Source organism: Sus scrofa, chromosome X (assembly GCF_054392235.1).
Source record: "Sus scrofa isolate SSC_HxYL_T2T_F1_AM1 chromosome X, Sscrofa_HxYL_maternal_Yorkshire_Landrace_v2.0, whole genome shotgun sequence".
NCBI lineage: Eukaryota > Metazoa > Chordata > Mammalia > Artiodactyla > Suidae > Sus > Sus scrofa.
In genome coordinates, this window is record NC_139401.1 from 74,248,191 (window position 1) to 74,269,584 (window position 21,394).

The 21,394-nt window shown below is 37.2% G+C and overlaps 1 protein-coding gene across 5 annotated transcripts in view; it reads right to left on the minus strand.

Annotated features, from left to right (window-relative positions):
• Positions 1 to 21,394, minus strand: part of BRWD3 (bromodomain and WD repeat domain containing 3) — a 166,746-nt gene that overhangs the window by 100,567 nt on the left and 44,785 nt on the right. For all 5 annotated transcript variants that reach the window (XR_014834757.1, XR_014834756.1, XM_085006785.1 and 2 more), the window contains exons 7-11: positions 8,989 to 9,149; positions 6,919 to 7,140; positions 3,698 to 3,798; positions 3,107 to 3,177; positions 690 to 790 (exon numbers count right to left, since the gene is read on the minus strand). Coding sequence is in view for 3 of the 5 variants with exons in the window: in XM_085006785.1 (XP_084862911.1) it covers positions 690 to 790; positions 3,107 to 3,177; positions 3,698 to 3,798; positions 6,919 to 7,140; positions 8,989 to 9,149 (656 nt within the window). In the remaining 2 variants the exon portion in view is untranslated. The remainder of the gene's footprint in view (positions 1 to 689; positions 791 to 3,106; positions 3,178 to 3,697; positions 3,799 to 6,918; positions 7,141 to 8,988; positions 9,150 to 21,394) is intronic.

Consider the following 21,394-nt stretch of genomic DNA (forward strand, 5'->3'; position numbering starts at 1 on the left):
CTGACAATAAGGCACATGAAAAATAGAGTAAGCTGAAACATTACACTCCTATATTCTACCATAAATAATTATCTGGAGAAGAAGGTAAAGAAGTAAAGAAGAGAAAGAAATAAAAAGTGCACAAGGATATGAATAAACAATAGTGGCTCCAAGATTCCTGAAAATGTCACAAGAGAGTGTAGGTAGCTTGGCAGCAATGGCTGTCACCCCAGGATAAAACTGTAACCTGTATGGAAGGCTGTTATTGATAACTAAGTGGGATTAGATTTCAGGAGTCTGATGGCATTCTGAAAATAATCAAACTAAGACTAACAAGCTAAATTCACTAAAAAGAATTTTTTCCTAAGACATACCTTAATTTGTCTTTTAATAAGTATATAGACTTTAAAGTAACAAACAGCTTATATAATAAAATAAAGCAGGCTAAAAGAGGATTTTCACAAATTACTACTGTAATATTATATTTTCCCATCCCATATAGTCAGATATAACTTGTTTTATTAAATACTACAACCACATTAAATCCATACTTCTACACTAAAAGTCTAAAGAGATATCTTACCATGTAGGTTTTAGTACCAATCTATATTAAATTAGGGTAGAGATCAGAAAAGAAGAAATAAAAGCAACTTTCCAGGGGTATTAAAAAAAAGAAAGCAACATATTTAAGATTCTCATTTTGTTCTTACCGTATGTGACTCTAATTCAGCAATTTTCTCAGGGATCTCAGAACCCAAATAATATATTCTAATTACATGGTCAGTGCTACCTGTTGTAATGAACATACCACCTAGAGGGTTAAAAAACAAACAAATATTATACCAAGGAACTTTCAAAACCTTGATTGCAAAAAAAAAAAAAAAAACCTGATTGCTTTCTTAGCTATACACTACCTTATTAATAAAAAGACTTCAAGAAACACAAGGTTACCTGCTATTCATTAAAGACCTATTAACATTTCAAAGAATAATAAAACCATATGATCCAACAATCCCAATCCTAGGCATACATATATCCAGACAAAACTTTTATTCAAAAAGATACATGCAACCCTATGTTCATTGCAGTACTATTCACAATAGCCAAGACATGGAAACAACCTAAATGTCCATGAACAGATGAATGGATTAAGAAGATGTGATACATATATACAATGGAATACTACTCAGCCATAAAAAGAATGAAATAATGCCATTTGCAGCAACATGGATGGAACTAGAGATTCTCATACTAAGTGAAGTAAGTCAAAAAGACAGATAGCATATGATATCACTTATACATGGAATCTAAAATACGGCACAGATGAACCTATCTACAAAACAGAAACAGACTTAAAGACATGGACAGCAGACTTGTGATTGCCAAGGGCAGAGGGGAAAGGCAGGGAGTGGAATGGACTGAGAGTTGGGGATTAACAGATGTGAACTGCTACATTTAGAATGGATAGACAATGAGGTCCTGCTGAATAGCACAAGGAACTATGCCCAATAACTTGTAATGGAACATGATGAAAGATAGTATGAGAAAGAGAGTGTGTATAGATGTATGACTGGGTTATTTTGCTGTATAGCAGAAATTGGCAGAACAATGTAAATCAACTATAATTTAAAAAAAAAACAGGAAAAAAAGAAAAATACTTGGAATAAACCATAAATAAATGGAATTTATTTCACATGTTACGTGAAATACAAAATGGAAAGAAATATCTGAAAAAAAAAAGAAAAATAAGTAAAATTCAAGAAAAACAAGAGGAATATTTAAAGGACAAGTATACCATTCACTTAACAAAAACCCACCAACTATACACTAAATACAAGCCTATGGATCACAAACATTAAAGGTCACAGCCTTGAGGAATTCATTTCTTTATATTTTATCTAAAAACATAATGTTCCAAAATTATTTATAAAATGACCTATAGGAGTTCCTGTCATGGCTCAGTGGTTAACGAATCCAACTAGGAACCATGAGGTTATGGGTTCAATCCCTGGCCTTGCTCAGTGGGTTAAGGATCCGGTGTTGCCGCGAGCTGTGGTGTAGGTTGCAGACGCGGCTTGGATCCCACGTTGCTGTGGCTGTGGTGTAGGCCAGCAGCTACAGCTCCGATTCGACCCCTAGCCTGGGAAACTCCATATGCCATGGGAGTGGCCCAAGAAATGGCAAAAAAAAAAAAAAAAAAAAGACATAATTCTCTTTATAGTGGCTATAGCAGTTGAGTGTAAAAACTCAACAGCTTTTGGGATGATGAAATAATTCTAGAGGAGTTCCCGTCGTGGCTCAGTGGTTAACGAATCCGACTAGGAACCATGAGGTTGCTGGTTCGGTCCCTGCCCTTGCTCAGTGGGTTAACGATCCGGCATTGCCGTGAGCTGTGGTGTAGGTTGCAGACGCGGCTCGGATCCCGCGTTGCTGTGGCTCTGGCGTAGGCCGGTGGCTACAGCTCCGATTCAACCCCTAGCCTGGGAACCTCCATATGCAGCGGGAGCGGCCCAAGAAATAGCAACAACAACAACGACAACAACAACAAAAGACAAAAGACAAAAAAGACAAAAAAAAAAAAAAAAAAAAAAAGAAATAATTCTACAGATGAATGGTGGTAATATATGCAGAACAATATGGATATATTTAATACCACAGAACAATACACTTAAAAATGGTTCTTAAAATGGCAAATGTTATATTTTACCACAGTAAAAAAGAAAAGGTTAAAAAGCATATAATTTTTATCAGTAGAAAAGCACTGTTTACACACTGAATGTGTCTTCTATATGGATTCACAGTACATTTTTTTTCTGAAAACTCAGGGCAGGATTTTAGTGTTGAATTATGCGTGAGTACTGGGAGGAGGCTATACTTTTTACCAACTAAATTCTTCATTATATAAAAATATACTAATTATAAATAAGAAAAAAATCAATATCTATCACATGTTAGAGTCTACAAAGCTCCCTCTAACATATGGTTTATGTTTTTAGTATGCTTCCATTAATACCCAAATATATACATTTTTCTCCACAAAACTAAAAAAATATTACAACTGAAAAACATTTTATAACTGGATTATTCAATATTTTAGCTACTCAAGACATTCCATTTTTACACATACCAGAACTGAAAGATGAACAAGATATCTGAACTCCTGGTCTAGATCTTTCAGTAAATTTCACTGGGCGATCTCTAAGAGAAAAGCAAGATGTTTATGTTTTTCATCATGTTCATTTAATGTTTAATAATTTTAGTACACTGCTAGATTTGACAGATTTACCATCAATATCATAGAAACCACAAAACTGAAGTAGTCAATAAGTATTATTCCCATTATTGAAGTTAAAATGCATTTAAAAATATACTTTATGATATTAGTACTACTATTTTAACTTTATAAATTACCATGCTACTTACTATTATCATTAAAAGAAGTTCAAAGTGCTCTTGCCAGAGTAAGAAATGAAATAAATATTCATCAAAATTTTGTATAAATTAGTCTCTTCAACACTGGTTTCATAAAAAATTTATTCTAAAATCTCTATCTCTAAAATTCAATTAACTGAAGTAAGTATGGATGTATATATATACACTCATGCATACATACATTTATATATTTAAATATGTAGACTATTAAGAATCTCTTAAGGTGATAAAGAAAAATGAACGTAGTTGACTTTTCACAAAATTTCTAACCCAATTCTAAACTTACCTAAACTTCATTGTTTTTACATGCCATTGCCAGAAACAAATTGTTCCATCAGCACCAGTAGAAGTGAGGTATCTTGTTGTGCCTTTAGTTGATGGACAAAACTGAAAAAAAAAAATCTAATTAAATTAGAAAATTTTCAGGTTCAAATTTAATTAGTTTCAAGAAATTAGTTATTTAAATGTCCTGGATTAATGAATACCTTATATAAATATTTAAAAACTCAAAAAAACTGTATAAAAAAGTCAGTCATTGAATTTAGGATAAAACATTTTAGTTCTGAGAGTTCCCTTTTAATACAGAAGGTTAAGGAGCTGGTGTTGTCACTGCAGTGGCTTTGGTCACCGCTGTTGGGTGGGTTTGATCACTGGCTTAGGAAATTCCACATGCCACAGGTTCAGAAAAAAAATTAGCCTTAAAACAATTATTTTTAAATTATTCAACATCACACTTTAAGATTACTATACTCCTTTTAATGAAGAAAAAACTCACAAAGTCATTACTAGTTAAACCACTACAAATCTGTTGAATACAGGCTTACAAAGCAATAATATAAAATTTTTATAGTTTCACCTGAAAAAGGTATCAGAAGTTAATCTAAAAAAAGTGATTAGAAAGTTAAAGTCTAAGTATTTGGGTTTTAACAGTTTACTTTAAACTTTAACTTCAATGAAGTATTGTATCCAATTTTGTCATTTTTAAATTTAAATAATTTTCATGTGTTTCAATGGAAAAAAAAAAATAGGTCCAATCTCGGAGTCCCCATCGTGGTGCAGTGCAAACAAATACGACTAGGAACCATGAGGTTATGGGTTCGATCCCTGGCCTCACTCATTGGGTTAAGGATCTGGCATTGCTGTGAGCTATGATGTAGGCCTGCAGCAACAGCTCTGATTGGACCCCTAGCCTGGGAACCTCCATATGCCGTGGGTGTGGCCCTAAAAGACAAAAAAAAAATTGGTCTAATCTCCGTAGGTATCATTGTGGAAAAAAGAGATTAAAAAATATACTTGAGTTGCCAATGTAAATTATGACTACTATCCTAGATGGACCATGGATGATCTTTATCATTTAGGATTCTTAGGCTCTAATTCTCAGTATGGTACATATCCACAGAAGCCAATCAGAGAGAAGAGAAAAGACACTGTGGTACTGGAGTATAGAAGAAGATTGGTAATCAAACCAGGGTCTCTAACATACCCATGAGTCTTTAAAATCCCAAGTGAACATAGTACTTTCCATTGAGATGAAGATTAAGGATCAAGATGAATAGGATTTGAATAAATTTTAATCTCAAAAAGAAGATGATCGTTAGAGATATTTTAAGTATTTATTTAGTTTTCTTGTTTGGAAGCATGGAATTTCTAAAGACTAGAGTTTAAATCAAACAAAAAAATATCAATTAATATTATCCGCTAACAGTTGATGGACAGTAAAGAATCCAGTACTCAGCACACTTATATTTTCATTTGAGATAGAGAAGCTTACATTAGAAAGCTTAATCCACAATCTATGGCATGAGTCTGCAAATTACAGCCTACACACAAAACCTAGATACATATTCACGTTGGTAGAGCCAGCATGATTTGCTAACAAGTCAGATATGGGATATGAGAAAGGAAGTTAGGGGTGACTACTCTGAGAAATTGGAAGGATGAAATTGTCATTTGTTTAAATGAGGAAAGCTTTGGTAGGAGCAGATCTGAGGAAGCAAGATAGGAGTCAATTTTGAAAATGTTGAGTCTGAGATACCTTGTAGACATTCATATGATGACACTAAGTGGATAGTGGAATGTACAAGTATGGAGCTAAAAGATAACCCCAAGATGGAAATTTAAGCTTAGAGTCATCAGCCTACAGATGAAATTTAAAGCCATGAAACTTAATGATATCACTAAGGGAAAGAATGTTATAAAGAGATACATATGCAAACAAACAAAAAAGAAAGCGATCCCTGGATCTCTTTCATGCAAACAAACTAAGACAGAAACCAACAAATGAAGCTATGAAGGAGCCGAACAGTATCATTAACATTTTCAGTATGAACAAATACTCATATGGTTTTATGTTCTATGAGACTATGTCCACATTCCAGAAATAATCTGTCAGGGTGGTGGGAACACACGTAGCCGGTAATATCCCAAAACAAAATTCAAAAAATAATTTCAACTAATAAAAATTTCACGTAAAATTTTTCAAATTCAATACACATTGAATCCAATTCTTGTTATCGCCTCATGAATAGGTGATTATTATTTAAATAACACATAAAAAGTTGACTGGCAACTTAAAGAACAAAGAAAAGGGAGTAATTATCTCATCCATCAAAGTGGCTTCCTTGACCAAAACAAAAGACAGTTTCAAAAGGATTCCTGTATTCTGCTCTCAACACAAAGAGAGTAAAGTCCTAAGAAGTCTCAAGGATTTTCACTACCAACATCTGGTAAAAACACTATATAGACAAGTATTTAAAAGAAGTAATATGGGGAGTTCCTGTTGTGGCTCAGTGGTTAACGAACCCGACTAGGAACCATGAGGTTGCTTGCGGATTCGATCCCTGGCCTCGCTCAGTGGGTTAAGGATCCGGTGTTGCCATGAGCTGTGGTGTGGGTTGCAGATGCAGCTCGGATCCCGAGATGCTGTGGCTCTGGCGTAGGCCGGCGTCTACAGCCTATTCAACCCCTAGCCTGGGAACCTCCATATGCCGTGCTGCGGCCCTCAAAAGAAAAAAAAAAAAAAAAAAAGAAGTCAATAGGTTGTATGTCAAACATCAAGTTGAAATACAAAATAGCTGAAGAATAACAATTTCCCTAACATTAAACCACACTAAATCTGACCTGACCAACATCTTGAAATTAACACAAAGTATGCCAATATTCAAGTTAGAACCTATTTATACCTTCTCTAAAAAGTATTAGTGTTGTTCCTTAAGGCAATTACAAGTCTTTTCCCTTCTTCACAAATACGAATGAGATAAATACAGTGACATACATTGACTATGAAAAAAACTTTTCAACGACCTTTTTACTTATTTCTAAATGGAACAGATTTATATGAAAAGGGAACTTTAAAACATACCTGTCTGCAAGGTAGCGACAAAGCCCTTAAGAGATCAACATTTTTATGTTGTCATTCTTTATATTATTCATAGAATGTAACACAAAAAACCAAGATGATTCTCATCCTTATTACATGTATTACAGGTATCTTTTCTTTTTTTTTACCTGTATGGAAGTAATAGAAGCTGAATGTCCCTGAAGGACTGCAACTGGCGCACAAGTTCGAAGACACCACACTCTTACAACCTTATCACAGCTGCCTGCGGCAATAAGAGTGTTTTCATAGTTAACAGCCATGTCAGAAATTTCAGCAGAGTGCCCTCGAAGTGTAGCAAGGAGGCGTCCATCATCCGTTGCCCAAATTTTCACCAAGCAGTCATCTGAGCCCTATAGTAATACGAAAGGACAGAAGATTTAAAATGAAGCAGAAATTCACCGCCTCCTCCCCCCTCAAAAAATACACAAAAAGACAAAGTGAGGATTTTATTAAGTTATTTCTAAGCCTTTACTTTGTGGTCTCTTTTCTTCATATAAAATAGATCTAGTAGCATATATAAAAGATACCCAAATGATGGCACCAACAAAGTATTATCCAAAATTATAATGGCATATGTAAAGAACTCAAAACTACTACCAATTCTGACAACTCAAAATATTTTAACTCATTTTTAAGTGATTTGGCATTAAGTATCTCTGCTATTATTTCTCTTTTCTTTCCTTACACCTGACAGGCTTTTTTCTTAATTGCTTGAATATATTTTTCTCTACAGATACTTAAAACTTTAACCTTAAGTCTACATGTATTTCTCAGTGAACATGAAGCTTTGTTAGTAATCTCTGGTGAAAATATTAGGTTGAACTTACTACTGGGAATTTCAAGAGCTTTAAAATAATAAAAAGCAATTCTACTCTGTTAGATAAGCTATTTAATAATTATCTGTTTATAACAAGATGAAAATAATCATTATCATCAACATCCATTTAGTTAAGATGAATTCCGGAGTCATAAAAACATCAGTGGAAGAGTCTGTAATGAACTGCAAGAAGCTGAGCTTCTCAAAATACAAATCACTTCCTTTGTTGTAACATAGGCATTTAAAAAGAAGATTAGGAGTTCCCGTCATCGATAAGTGGTTAACGAATCCGACTAGGAACCATGAGCTTGTGGGTTCGATCCCTGGCCTCGCTCAGTGGGTTAAGGATCTGGCATTGCCATGAGCTGTAGTGTAGGTTGCAGAAGTGGCTCGGATCCCATGTTACTGTGGCTATGGCATACGCAGGCCAGCGGCTACAGCTCTGATTAGATCCCTAGCCTGGGAACCTCCATATGCTGTGGGTGTGGCCCTAGAAAATATAAAAAGACAAAAAAAAATTTTAAAAAGAAAAAGAAAATTATGCCATTACTTCTATTTAAATTGGTACTGAAGAAATGAGACTAAACCTTTACTTGGAAATATCAGTGTGCTACAATTTTGTACTCAGAAGCACAAAATATGCTCTGGTTAATAAAAATTCAATTTTAAATATAATTAGTTCTGAATTCAAAGAAAGATATATACAATAACTATAATCTTCATTACTGTGTAGTTCAACTACTCAACATGAGGATGACGTAATCATTAATTAACCAGAATTGACACTAATTACTCTACGAGACAAATGAAAAATGCATTTTTTTTAACTTTTTAGGTCGGCACCCACAGCATGTAGAGGTTCCCAGGCTAGGGGTCTAATCAGAGCTGTAGCCGCTGGCCTACACCACAGCCACAGCAACACAGGATCCAAGCTGCGTCTACAACCTGCACCACACCTCACGGCAACACTGGATCCTTAATGCACTGAGAGAGGCCAGGGATCAAACCAGAATGATACCAGTCAGATTCATTTCCACTGAGCCATGGTGGGAACTCCTGGAAAATGCATTTTAATAAATTTTGCTAAAATGGAATGAAATCAAATTGAGTAAAGTTGTTTCACATAAATTAACCACCTCTAGAATATATAAGACCTTCTGAAGATTTAATTTTTAATTAAATTTCACAAATAATAGAGGTCATTATATTTCATCCATTTACTTATATAGAAAGAAGAAAGATTTTCAATTTCTACTCATCTTTGTATTCATGTGTCTAAAAAGGATGAACTGCTTACAAAGCATTAAGTCAAAGCAATGAAGCCTAGCTTCAATTGTTATAAATCTCTAACATGCTACAGTATCATAAATTTTAAACTCACTGTAAAAATTCTTCTCCCACTTCTGTCAAATGCTACACAGTAGACAGATGACAAGTGTCCCAGAATTCTCTTATGCATCTTAATGTGCTGGTAAGCAGATGAAGGGAAAATATGGCTGAAGCGACTACATCCGGTTAATTGCCTGGCAGAAGTGATATTCACTGGAAAACATAAAACAGGAGATTCACTTCTTAAAGCCTAAAAGTGAAACCTACAATTAGCATGAAGTTAAATCATGAATATTAAGATGAAACAAAATAAGGTACACAGACCATAGCAATTCTGCACTGTGAGAAGTCTAAAATTCCATTACATATTTCATGATTTTATGAACTCAAGTTCACCACCACAAAGCACTAAGAATAAACTTCTTTGAAATCCCAGAAGTCTGATTTTGTGTTTGCCTTACTATGGTTTCTTAAGTCCACTTCCACTTTGCCTTTCTTGGTATACTACAGTCAAAGACACTGTAACTAAATATATAGGTAAATCTGACTATAACTTGAAAGAATTTTAGAATAAAGACTGTATTTAGTTAGGTATAAAACATCTTAAAAATCTTATAAGGCATTTCATAAACTCCTGTCCTACTTTTTCACACCCATCAACCCCATAAACAGCCCCTAAAAATTCAAGAGTAATACAAGAGATCTATCAGGAAAAAGAGAAAGGAAGCTATGATACCACATAGGTTTTCAGTAACAATCCTTTCTAGGCTTGTTTATAGATTCTCTCCTTTTGGTTTCAGAAACTACAGACGTTCCCTCTAATTATCAATGGGTTTTTGAGGCTTCATCTTCTATGATGTCATCTTAGATTTCTGTCTCCTTTTTTTGTTTCTTTTGTATTCTTAATTTTCTTAAAAAGCAGCCAGAATAAAACATAAATCTCCACAATTCTCCTCTAAATACCACCTAGATTCTACTCACTTCCATAAAATGAAGATCTCGTTCCCCATGTAAGGATACACAAGCACCTACTTACTCTGTGAAATTCCTCCAGTCTTCCCTTTTACACTGAAAATACTTAACATCCCACATATTATGTACTAATCAAATCACAGGAGCCTTATTACTTATTAGTTCAAAGTACCCTTCAGGTGAGGCAAAATTTTACCACACTGCATAAATAATATCTATAAATAATGGAACTAAATTGAAAATCAGTAACAGAAAGATCTATAGAAAAACTGCTATTTTTTGGAAACAAAATAACACGCTTCTGGGGAGTTCCCGTCGTGGCGCAGTGGTTAACGAATCCGACTAGGAACCATGAGGTTGTGGGTTTGATCCCTGGCCTTGCTCACTGGGTTGAGGATCCGGCGTTGCCGTGAGCTGTGGCGTGGGTTGCAGACGCGGCTCGGAGCCCAAGTTGCTGTGGCTCTGGCGTAGGCCAGTGGCTATAGCTCCAATTAGACCCCTAGCCTGGGAACCTCCATATGCCGCGGGAGAGGCCCTAGAAAAAGCAAAAAGACCAAAAAAAAAAAAAAAAACAAACAAACAAAAAAAAAACCATGCTTCTGGGGGTTCTCTTGTGGTGCAGCAGGTTGGGGATCTGGTGTTGTAACTGCAGTACTGTGGTGGCTTGGGTCACTGCTGTGGCGTGAGTTTTGTCCCTGGCCCAGGAATTTCTACGCACTGTGGGCACAGCCAAAGGGGTGAAAAAACACGCTTCTAAATAACTCATGGGTCAAAGAAGAAACAAAAAAGAAATCAGAAAGCTCTTAGAACTTAAAGTGAAAATATATCAGTCTTTGTTGGAAGCCTCCAGAACTGTGAGATAATAAATATCTGTTGTTTAAGCCACTCCCCCCAAAAAATAATAGTGTTATGTTGAAGCAAGGCAAAATTACAGCAAGAATTGAGTTGCAGCTAGATAATTACAGTTAGAAACATGCCACAATCAAAAATAAGAAACCTTTCAACATCTCAATCTTAAGAGCAATGAAGTCTTTTTTTAGGCAAAGGTCCATTTACTAGCTACTTTAGACTGAAAAAAAAAATGAATTATGAATAACAAAATCCAATTTTGAATGCAAATCATAAGAACACATTAAAGATCTGAGTATTTATGTAAAGATGATGAGTAAATAATGGGAAACCCATAAGCACCAGTATTAGGTAAAAGGATTTCTTTTTGGCAATTGCTTTTTCCATCCCAATCTCTAGAAATTTCCAAAACTCTAAGATGGGAAACACAGACACCATAACTTTTAGACTTTAGTAATCTTTCTTCTCCAGTCAAACATTTCTTACTGCTCTGATTTCCTTGAAATAATCAACCACTACTTCTCCTTTGCCTTTTTATATTCATACTTTGTTAAGTAAGGAGAGGAAAAGGTGGGTTACTTTAAGGAAAGATTTCTCAACCTTGGAATTATTGACCTTTGGAACTTTGGGACTAATGATTCTTTGTTGTGGGGGACTCTCTGTCTATTGCTGGATGTTTAGCAGAATCTTGCTTCTACCCACTAGATGCTGTTAACACCCCACCACCACCAACTCATGACAAACAAAAATATTCCCAGATACTGCCAAACATCTCCTGGGGAAAAAACTGCCCCTAGTTGAAAACCATTTTGAAGTTTAGAAACAAACAGACAAAAAACAACGTGAAGAAAAAAAAAGAAAAGCAGAAATGGAGAATCAGAATTATAGAATATATGATGGACTATTCTGTAAAAATTAATAAATAAAATATGAAAACTTCATCAGCATGGAGCAATTTAGGAATTACAAAGCAAAAAATATAATGTATGAACTGGTAAGTCTATGATGTGATTTAAATTATGTAAAAAAGCATAGATGTATTAAGACTAGTAAGAAAAAAGAGAAATGAAATCAATTCCTTTGTGATAAAAATATAGGTAGATTTTTAAATATTCTCTGAACACTGTTTTAACAATACATTTTTATTATAAATTTAAGTTTTCTATTACGTTCTGGTCTTCACTAACAGCTATTCAAAAAAAAAAAACTCCAATATAAGGTATACTGCAAACTTGACAGTAGGATTATCAAATATTCATTTTGTAATGTCAAGAGGCCATAGGCTCTATATAGTAAGGAGTTCTGTGAACACTCTTTTGCATGTATTCTTCATTTAGCCACTATTTTTCAATACTGATGCTTTCTGATTTACTTACATCTCTAAAGAGCCCTTTATCAGGAACATTTTCTAAAAATGGTAATGGCTGATGACTAAAGATACAAATAAAAAGAGTTCACTTATGAATAATCCTTGAGTATTTTACTAGAAAAAAGTGGATCTCATTTTCTGGCATAAATATTATATAGCTCCTCCGGGGGAGAGGGATGCTCAAAGTACATATTCCTTTCCTCAAGGGTAATAATAAAATAAAGGGACACACACACAATTATCATCATGCCGTATTTAAACATCTTTATCAAGATTACTATGAAAGGAGTTCCCATCGTGGCACAATGGTTAATGAAACCGACTAGGAACCATGAGGTTGCAGGTTTGATCCCTGGCATTTCTCAGTGGGTTAAGGATCCGGCGTTACCACGAGCTGTGGTGTAGGTCACAGACACGGCTCGGATCCCACGTTGCTGTGGCTCTGGCGTAGGCCAGAGTCTACAGCTCTGATTCGACCCCTAGCCTGGGAACATCCATGTGCTGCGGAAGCAGCCATAGAAAAGACAAAAACAAAACAAACAAACAAACAAAAGATTACTATGAAAAATATGTTCCAATAAAGTGAACAAATTCTTAGAAATGTACAATCTCCTAAGACTGAACCAAAATGAAACAAAATATGGACACCATCAGTAACTAGTGTTACCAACAGTAAGAGGAAAGGACAGTGGGGAAGATAGAGGTAGAGGATTAATAGGTACTAACTACTATATATAAAATGAAAAAGCTACAGGATGTATTATACAGCATGGGGAAATACAGCCATTATACTATAATATCTATAAATGGAGTATAATCTATAAAAACTTTAAATCACTGTTGTACAGTCAAAACTAATATTGTAAACAAACCATACCTCAATTGAAAAATAAATAAATAAAAATAAAGCAGTCAGGAGTTCCCGTCGTGGCGCAGTGGTTAACGAATCCGACTAGGAACCATGAGGTTGCGGGTTCGGTCCCTGCCCTTGCTCAGTGGGTTAACGATCCGGCGTTGCCGTGAGCTGTGGTGTAGGTTGCAGACGCGGCTCAGATCCCGCATTGCTGTGGCTCTGGCGTAGGCCGGTGGCTACAGCTCTGATTCAACCCCTGGCCTGGGAACCTCCATATGCCGCGGGAGCGGCCCAAGAAATAGCAACAACAACAACAACAACAACAACAAAAGACAAAAGACAAAAAGACAAAAAAAAAAAAATAAAGCAGTCAGAGATGGGATTAAGATGGAAGAGTAGAAGGGCTGGAGCTCACCTTCTCTCATAAAAGCAACAAAATTACAACCAGGCTGTAAAACCTTCAACCAAATAGACTCTGTAAACTATCAAAAAAGATATCCTACTCCGGAAAACAAAGGACGCCACATCAAGATGGTAAGAGAGTTGATTATGTGATATAAGCAATCCCATAACCACTGGGTGGACAGCTCACAGACTGGAGGGCAACTATATCACAAAGACTCACCTATGCGAGTGAGAGTTCTGAGCCCCAGGTCAGGTCCCCACACCTGAGGATCTGGAATTGGGAGAAGGAGCCCACAGAGCATCTGACATTGAAGGTCAGTGGGGATTGTGTGCAGGAGCTCCACGGGACTGGAAGAAATGGAGACCCCATTCTAAAAAGGCGCACACAGGCTTTCATGTGCACTGGGTCCCAGGGTAAAGCAGAGACTCCATAGGAATCTGAGTTGGACCTAACGGCAGTTCTAGGAGGATCTCCTGGGAAAACAGGGGTGAATGGGGCTTGGTGTGGAAGAAGAACATTGGAAGCAACGGTCCTCTAGAGGTGGCCATTTGGGAAACATCTGGCCCTACTCATAAAGACTAAAAAGTTCCAGGCCAAACAATAATATGGGTGGGATCACAGCCCCAACCATCAGCAAAAAGGCTGCCTAAAGACCCCTCCAGGCACACTGATAGGCTCTGATTTCACCCAAAGACAAAGACCCAACCAATAGAGGGATAAAAATCAGCTCCACCTACCAGTGGGCAGGCAACAGTCCCTCCCATCAGGAAGCCTACAGCAAGCCCCCATTCCAACTTCAGCCACAAGAGGGGCAGACCTCAGAAGCAAGAGAGGCTACAACTCTATTGTCTGAAAAAGGTGACCACGCCAAAAATCTATACAAAATAAAAACACAGAGAATTATGACTCAGACAAGGGAAGAAGAAAAAAAAACATAAAACAGCAAAGTGATCTAGATATTAACAACCTCCAGGAAAAAGACTTTAGACTGATGATAGTGAAGAAGATTCAAGGCATTGGAAATAAACTAGAGGCATAGACTGATAAATTATAAGAAACACTGGGCAAAGAAATACAATATTTAAGGATTAAGCAAGCAGAGATGCAAAATGCAATAACTGAAATAAAAAATTCATTAGAAGCAAACAACAGCAGAATACAGTAGGCAGAAGAACGAATAAATGAGATGGAGGACAGACTAGTGGAAATCACTGATGCAGAACAGGAAAGAGAAAAAAGGTTGAAAGGAAATCAAGACAATCTAAGAGAACTCTGGGACAATGTTAAACACAACAACATTGGTATTATAGGGGTACCAGAAGGAGAAGACAGAAAGGGCCAGAAAAAGTATTTCACGAGATAACAGCTGAAAACTTCCCTAACATGGGAAAGAAATCACTCACTCAAATACAGGAAGCACAATGAGTCCATATAAAATAAATCCAAGGAGGAACACCCCAAGGCACATTAATCAAACTGACCAAAATTAAAGACAAAGAGAAAATACTGAAAGCAGCTAGGGAAAAGAAACTAGTAACATACAAGGGTACCCAAATAAGGTTATTAGCAGATTTTTCAGCAGAAACTCTGCAGGCCAGAAGGGAGTGGCACAATATACTATAAGTGATGAAAGGAAAAAACTTCCAACCAAATTACTCTACCCAGCAAGGCTCTCATTCAGATTTGAAGGAGAAATCAAAAGCTTTAACAGACAAGCAAAAGCTAAGAGAATTCAGCACCACTAAATCAGCTTTACAACAAATACTAAAGGAACTTCTCTAGGTGGAAAAGAAAAGACCACAACTAGAAGCAAAAATATTACAAACGACAAGGCTCACCAGTAAAGGGATACATATAGCAAAGGTAGGAAATCATCCACACACAAATATGCTACCAACATCAGAAACCATGAGGAGAGTGTAAATGCAGAACACTGGAGGTGCACTTGCAATTAAGAGGCCAACATCTTAAAACAATCTTGTATATTTATAGACTCCTATATCAAAACTTCAGGGTAGCTACAAACCAAAAATCTACAATAGATACACAAACAAATAAGAAAGGGCAATCCAACCAAATACAACACGAAAGATAGACATCAAACCACAAGAGAAGAGAACAAGAGAAGGGAAGAAGAAAACCAACAAAAACAAATCCAAAACAGTTAATAAAATGGCGGTAAAAACATACATATCAATAATTACCTTAAATGTAAATGGACTAAATGCCCCAACCAAAAGACAGAGACCAGTTGACTGGATCCAAAAGAAGACCCATATATATGCTATTTTCAAGAGACCCACTTTAGTTCTAGAGACACATACAAACTGAAAGTGATAGGATGGAAGAAATCATTCCATGCAAACAGGAATCAAAAGAAAGCTGGAGTAGCAATACTCATATCAGACAAAATAGACCTTAAAATAAATAATATTATAAAAGACAAAAGAAGGACATTACATAATAATCAAAGGATCAACCCAAGAAGATATAAAAATTGTAAATACATATGCACCCAACATAGAATCACCTGAAAATATAAAGCAACTGCTAACAACCTTAAAAGGAGAAATTGACAATAACACAATAATAGAGGGGGAATTTAACACCCCACTTACAACAATAGACAGATCATCCAGAGAGAAAATCAACAAAAAACACAGGCCTTATGAGAATTCCCATCGTGGCTCAGAGGAAACAAATCTGACTAGAATCCATGAGGACACAGATTTGATCCCTGGCCTTGCTCAGTGGGTTAAGGATCTGGCATTGCCATGAGCTGTGGTGTAGGTCACAGACGTGGCTTGGATCCTATGATGCTGTGGTTGTGGTGTAGGCCAGTGGCTACAGCTTCATTTTGACCACTAGCCTGGGAACCTCCATATGCCTTGGGGTGGCCCCCACCCCAAAAAAAGTAAAACACAGGCCTTAAATGATGCGTGAGACCAGAAGATCAGACAATCTTAAAGTTAGCAGAAACTAAGAAACTAAGATCAGAGCAGAAATAAATGAAATAGAAATGAAGAAAACCATAGAAAAGATCAATGATACTAAAAGCTGGTTTTTTGAGGGAGGAGGATCAAGATGGCAGAGGAGTAACACATGGTGCTCATCTTCTCCCACAAACACATCAAAAAAACAAATCTACATGTAGAAAAAATTGCACAAAACATCTACTGAATGCTGGCATAACTTAAACCTCAAAAACGGGCCAGAAACCCTCCACATAACTGGGTAGAACAAAAGTAAAAAAGAGAGAGAGAGAGAAAAAATGAATCAAGATGGGACTAGCACCCTGATAGGTAGCTATGAAAGAGAAAAGGAACGCACACCCTGGGAAGACACCTAACCAAAAGGGAGATCAGCTGAGAGGGAGGCATGTCGAAGTCACAGAGAAAGCTCAGCAGCTGGACTGAGGAGGGCAAAGCAGAGCGAGAGCAGCACAGATCATCTGCATCAGAGCTCTGACCACCACAGCCTGAGATGCTTAGGTGGGGGCTGGGCACTGAGACTCAAGCTCCAGAGGTCAGTTCCAAGGAGAAAACTAGGGTTGGCTGTATTGAGATAGCCTGAGGGGTTAGGGAGTGGTATGCCACAAGCTACGGAGCAGAAGGAGGTCTGGGCCTCAGAAGCAATGCACCATTGTTGGGGCGGGTGAGAGGAGGAGGGGTGGACCACCATAGGAATCTCTTTCCCCGGGCACACTTCAACTCTCAGAGGGCAGGGTGCCTCTGGCACAGGGTATGGGTGGTGAGAGGCTACTTGCTCAGGCTACGGGAGACCCGATGCCTCTTGTTCAGGCTATAGGTGACCGGGTACCTGTTGTGTGAGCTAAGGGCAGAGGGAGGCTAATCATAACTCGGCACCTCTTGCATGATCTATGAATGTCAGGGACAAACTACAGCTGTCATCTCAGAAACCAGAGGGAGACGTGGCTGGCCACCAATAGGGGTCTGTGAACAGGCTCCACATATAAACCCAGTAACCTCAGAGGTTGGCAAAAAAGGGCACTGCAACTGACCAACACCCGTTGTTGCTATTACTCCCCTGGGAACACACCTGCCCTGCTGCTGTCACTGCCAAAGGCTCAAGCAGCACCCACACATGCCTGATCACTGTCACTTCCCAGGACCCTGCAACTAGGAGCAGCCTGTGCAGCACCTCCTGAGTGGGCAAAGTGGAATGGAGTGTGTCATGCATGGTCTACAGGTGCGGGGGCAAACCACTGCAGGTATCTCTGACTCCAGAGGTGGCCATGGCCCACCACCACTAGGGATCCATGAACAGGCACCACTTGCGGCCCCAATAAATTCAGAGGGCACCACAGAGGAGGGCATTATGACCAAACAACACCTGTTGCTGCTCTCACATCCCCTGGGAACTCAGATATCTTGCCATTACCACTGTGAAATGCTCCAGGCACTGCCTAAATCTGCCTGAGGCTTATTATCACTCCCCAGGGCCCAGCAACTAGGAATAACCTGCACCACCTTCCTGTAGGTCCTTGCTACTACCAAGAGCCCAGCAACCAGGCACTACTACCCATGCCCATGGAAACACACTCAGCATCCTATCAAGAAGATATACTGTTCACACCGAACAAAGAGACAGAAAATATCCACTCTCATGCCAAAAATAAATAGTAACACCCCACAAAATACAAAGGGGCACTCTTGCATAGAAATAGCCCTCCAAGATTACAACAGTTGGTTTCCCTAAACTCACAGAAAAAGAAAATGTGAGCGAAATGAAAAAGCCTAGGAAAAGACAACCCACAGATTGGGAGGAAACATTTGCAAATGAAGCTACTGAGAAGGGATTAACCTCCAAAATTTATAAACACCTTCTGCAGCTCAATACAAAAAAAAAAAAAAAAGCATCAAAAAATGAGCAGAAGATCCAAACGGACAATTCTCCAAAGAAGACATACAGATGGCCAAAAAACACATGAAAAGATGTTCAACATCACTCATTTTTAGAGAAATGCAAATCAAAACCACTATGAAGTACCACCTTACATCAGCCTGAATGGTCATCATCAATAAATGCTAGAGAGGGTGTGGAGAAAAGGGAAGCCTCATACACTGTTGGTGCGAATGTAAATTGGTGCAACCACAGTGGAAAACAGTATGGAAATTCCTCAGAAAACTCAAACTAGAATTACCATTTGATCCAGCAATCCCACTCCTGGGCATCTATCCAGGGAAAACCATGACTCAAAAAGATACATGTACCCCAATGTTCATTGCAGCACTATATATGATAGCCAAGACACGGAAGCAACCTAAATGTCCATAGACAGAGGAGTGGATCTGGAAGATGTGGTACATGTACACAATAGACTATTACTCAGCCATTAAAAGGAATGAAATAATGGCATTTGCAGCAAGATGGATGGACCTAGAAATTACCATGCTAAGTGAAGTTAGACAGTGAGACACCAACATCATATGCTATCACTTAGATGTGGAATCTAAAAAAAAGGATACAGTGAATTTCTCTGCAGAACAGACAATGACTCACAGATTTTGAAAAACATGGAGACCAGGTGTAGGGTGGGGAGCAGGATGGGCTGGGGTTTGGGGATGAAAAAAGTATAAAATTGGGTTGTGATGACTGTTGTACAACTATAAATGTAAAATTCATTGAGTTAAAAAAAAGTCAAAAATAAAATTTAAAAAGTATCTATATCAAATGTACTACTTATGTATCATTTCTTCTATTGTATGCACAATGCAAGATTAGAAATGAGCAATTTAAATTTTCACCCTAACAAAGCAGAATGAAGTATTAATGAGAAAGAACTACAAATAAATAAGAAAAAATTCCCAAGTCCTATACCAATATATCCACTATTCATTACTGCATTCTCAATATTAAGCCTTCTAATAAAATCTACAGTATTTCAAAAATGTGTAATAAGTTTTAGTATGTATAATTAGCTTGATTACTTCAGTATTTCAAAAACGCTATAAAGAGTAAATGTTACCTCAGACTCTATTTACTGAGGAATTTAGCTCTCAAAGTTACAAAAGTAAGGGAGCTCCTATCATGGCTCAGCAGAAAGGAATCTGACTAGTATCCATGAGGATGCAGGTCCAATCCCTGGCCTTGTTCAGTGGGCTAAGGATCTGGCATTGCCATGAGCTGTTGTGTAGGTTGCAGACACGGCTTGGATCTGGCATTGCTGTGGCTGTGGTGCAGGCCAGCAGCTACAGCTCCAATTTGACCCCTAGCCTGGGAACCTCCATATGCCCCAGGTGCAGCCTTAAAAAGACCAAAAAAAAAAAAAAAAATCAAAATTACAAAAGTGAAATGACAATACAACTCTCAAAATGCTGGTTAGAATAGGGCATCAATGAACTTTTTTTTTTTTTTTTTTTTTTTGCTTTTTAGGGCCACAGCTGCAGCATATGGAAGTTCCCAAGCTAGGGGTTGAATAGGAGTTGCAGATGCTGGCCTATGCCAAGCCACAGCAAATCAGGATCCAAGCCAAGTCTGAGACCTACACAGCTCATGGCAACACCAGATCCTTAACCCACTAAGCAAGGCCAGAGACCGAACCCACATCCTCATGGATTCTAATCAGGTTTCAGCTGGGCCAAAAGGGGAACTCCAGTCAACATAATTTTAGAACAAAATGCCTGCTTCTCCATTCAGTGTTGTTTTGGATTTGGCAACCTTTGAAGAATAGTACTCTTTAAGTATTACACCTTTCTATCTGGGAAGCTGAGATGGTTATAATCAACTTTGAACAATCAACTAGACAGCATTTTGTCTTGAGCAGTACTTTGAACATGACAACTCTGTCCTGAAATATTTTAAGAACTTTGCTTTTGAGAGAAATATCCTTGACGTCACAATAATTTCTTTGTATTTAGCAATGTTGACAAATTCAACTAGCAGATAAATTAGTCAAATATATGTGTGTGTATACAATGTATTTAAATACAAAATATTATATTCAGAATCCACTGTCTCCTAAATTTTTTTTTATATTTTGTAAGATAAGCTTCCAAATTGTTCTTGAAAAAATATATACAAACTAACTCAAGAAGAAACCAAAATGCTTAAAGATTCAGGTAATAACAGGCTAAGAATTATTTGTGTATTTTACCAATTCATTAAGTAACAGAGATTAATAAACAGCTATAAATGGAATAATCATCTTCTTTAAAACATATATGTTGACTACCTACTATGAGCTAAGCGCCAATACAGACACTCGAAATACAACTTAGGAACAAGATCCCCATCCTTTTGCAATTTATATTATTCCACTGGGCAAAAGCTTTATTATTTACTCAATTGCAAGAATGAATAAAATACTTTAGTGGAGAAAGTTATCTATCTACAGAAATATACATAGCCCTCAAAATGTGTTTTTCTAATAAGCTCTGCAAGTAACTGTGTCAATTTTGGGAACTACCAATTCTAGTCTAACTTTCTTCCCCACAAAGTTATCTTTTCTATAAAATATCTGGTAGATGGCCATTCAGCCTCTGCCTATACACTTCTAGTAAAGCAAAAATTGTCATTTCTCAAAAATGAACAATTTATATGTTGAGCTGCTCAAATTTTTGAAGACTCTACCTTTGAGTTCAATTTCTTTTCTGTAATTTCCACAGTATCATATAGGTTCAGTCCTTGGGGGCTACACTAAAAAAAAAGTCAAATCTCTTTGTTATATAGTAAGCCACAAAATAAAGATAGATATCATTTTTATCTTAAGCCTTCTCTTAACACGTGAGGTTCCCTCTACATTACTCCCTGCCATAATTTATAAACACCTCTCTTTCCTACCATCCCCTATAAGAAAAACACTTTCACCAAAAACACTACTGTGGCTGCTTTTTTTCTGGGAAGTTTCTAGATCATCAATGTTTGAGCCTCTTTAAACAATAAAGACTGAGCAAATCATCCCAGTGGTCCGATCAGGACAGAGTACAATGGATTATTTCCAGTTACACTTCTATAAATGGAATTTTTTAAAATACAATTTAAGATTA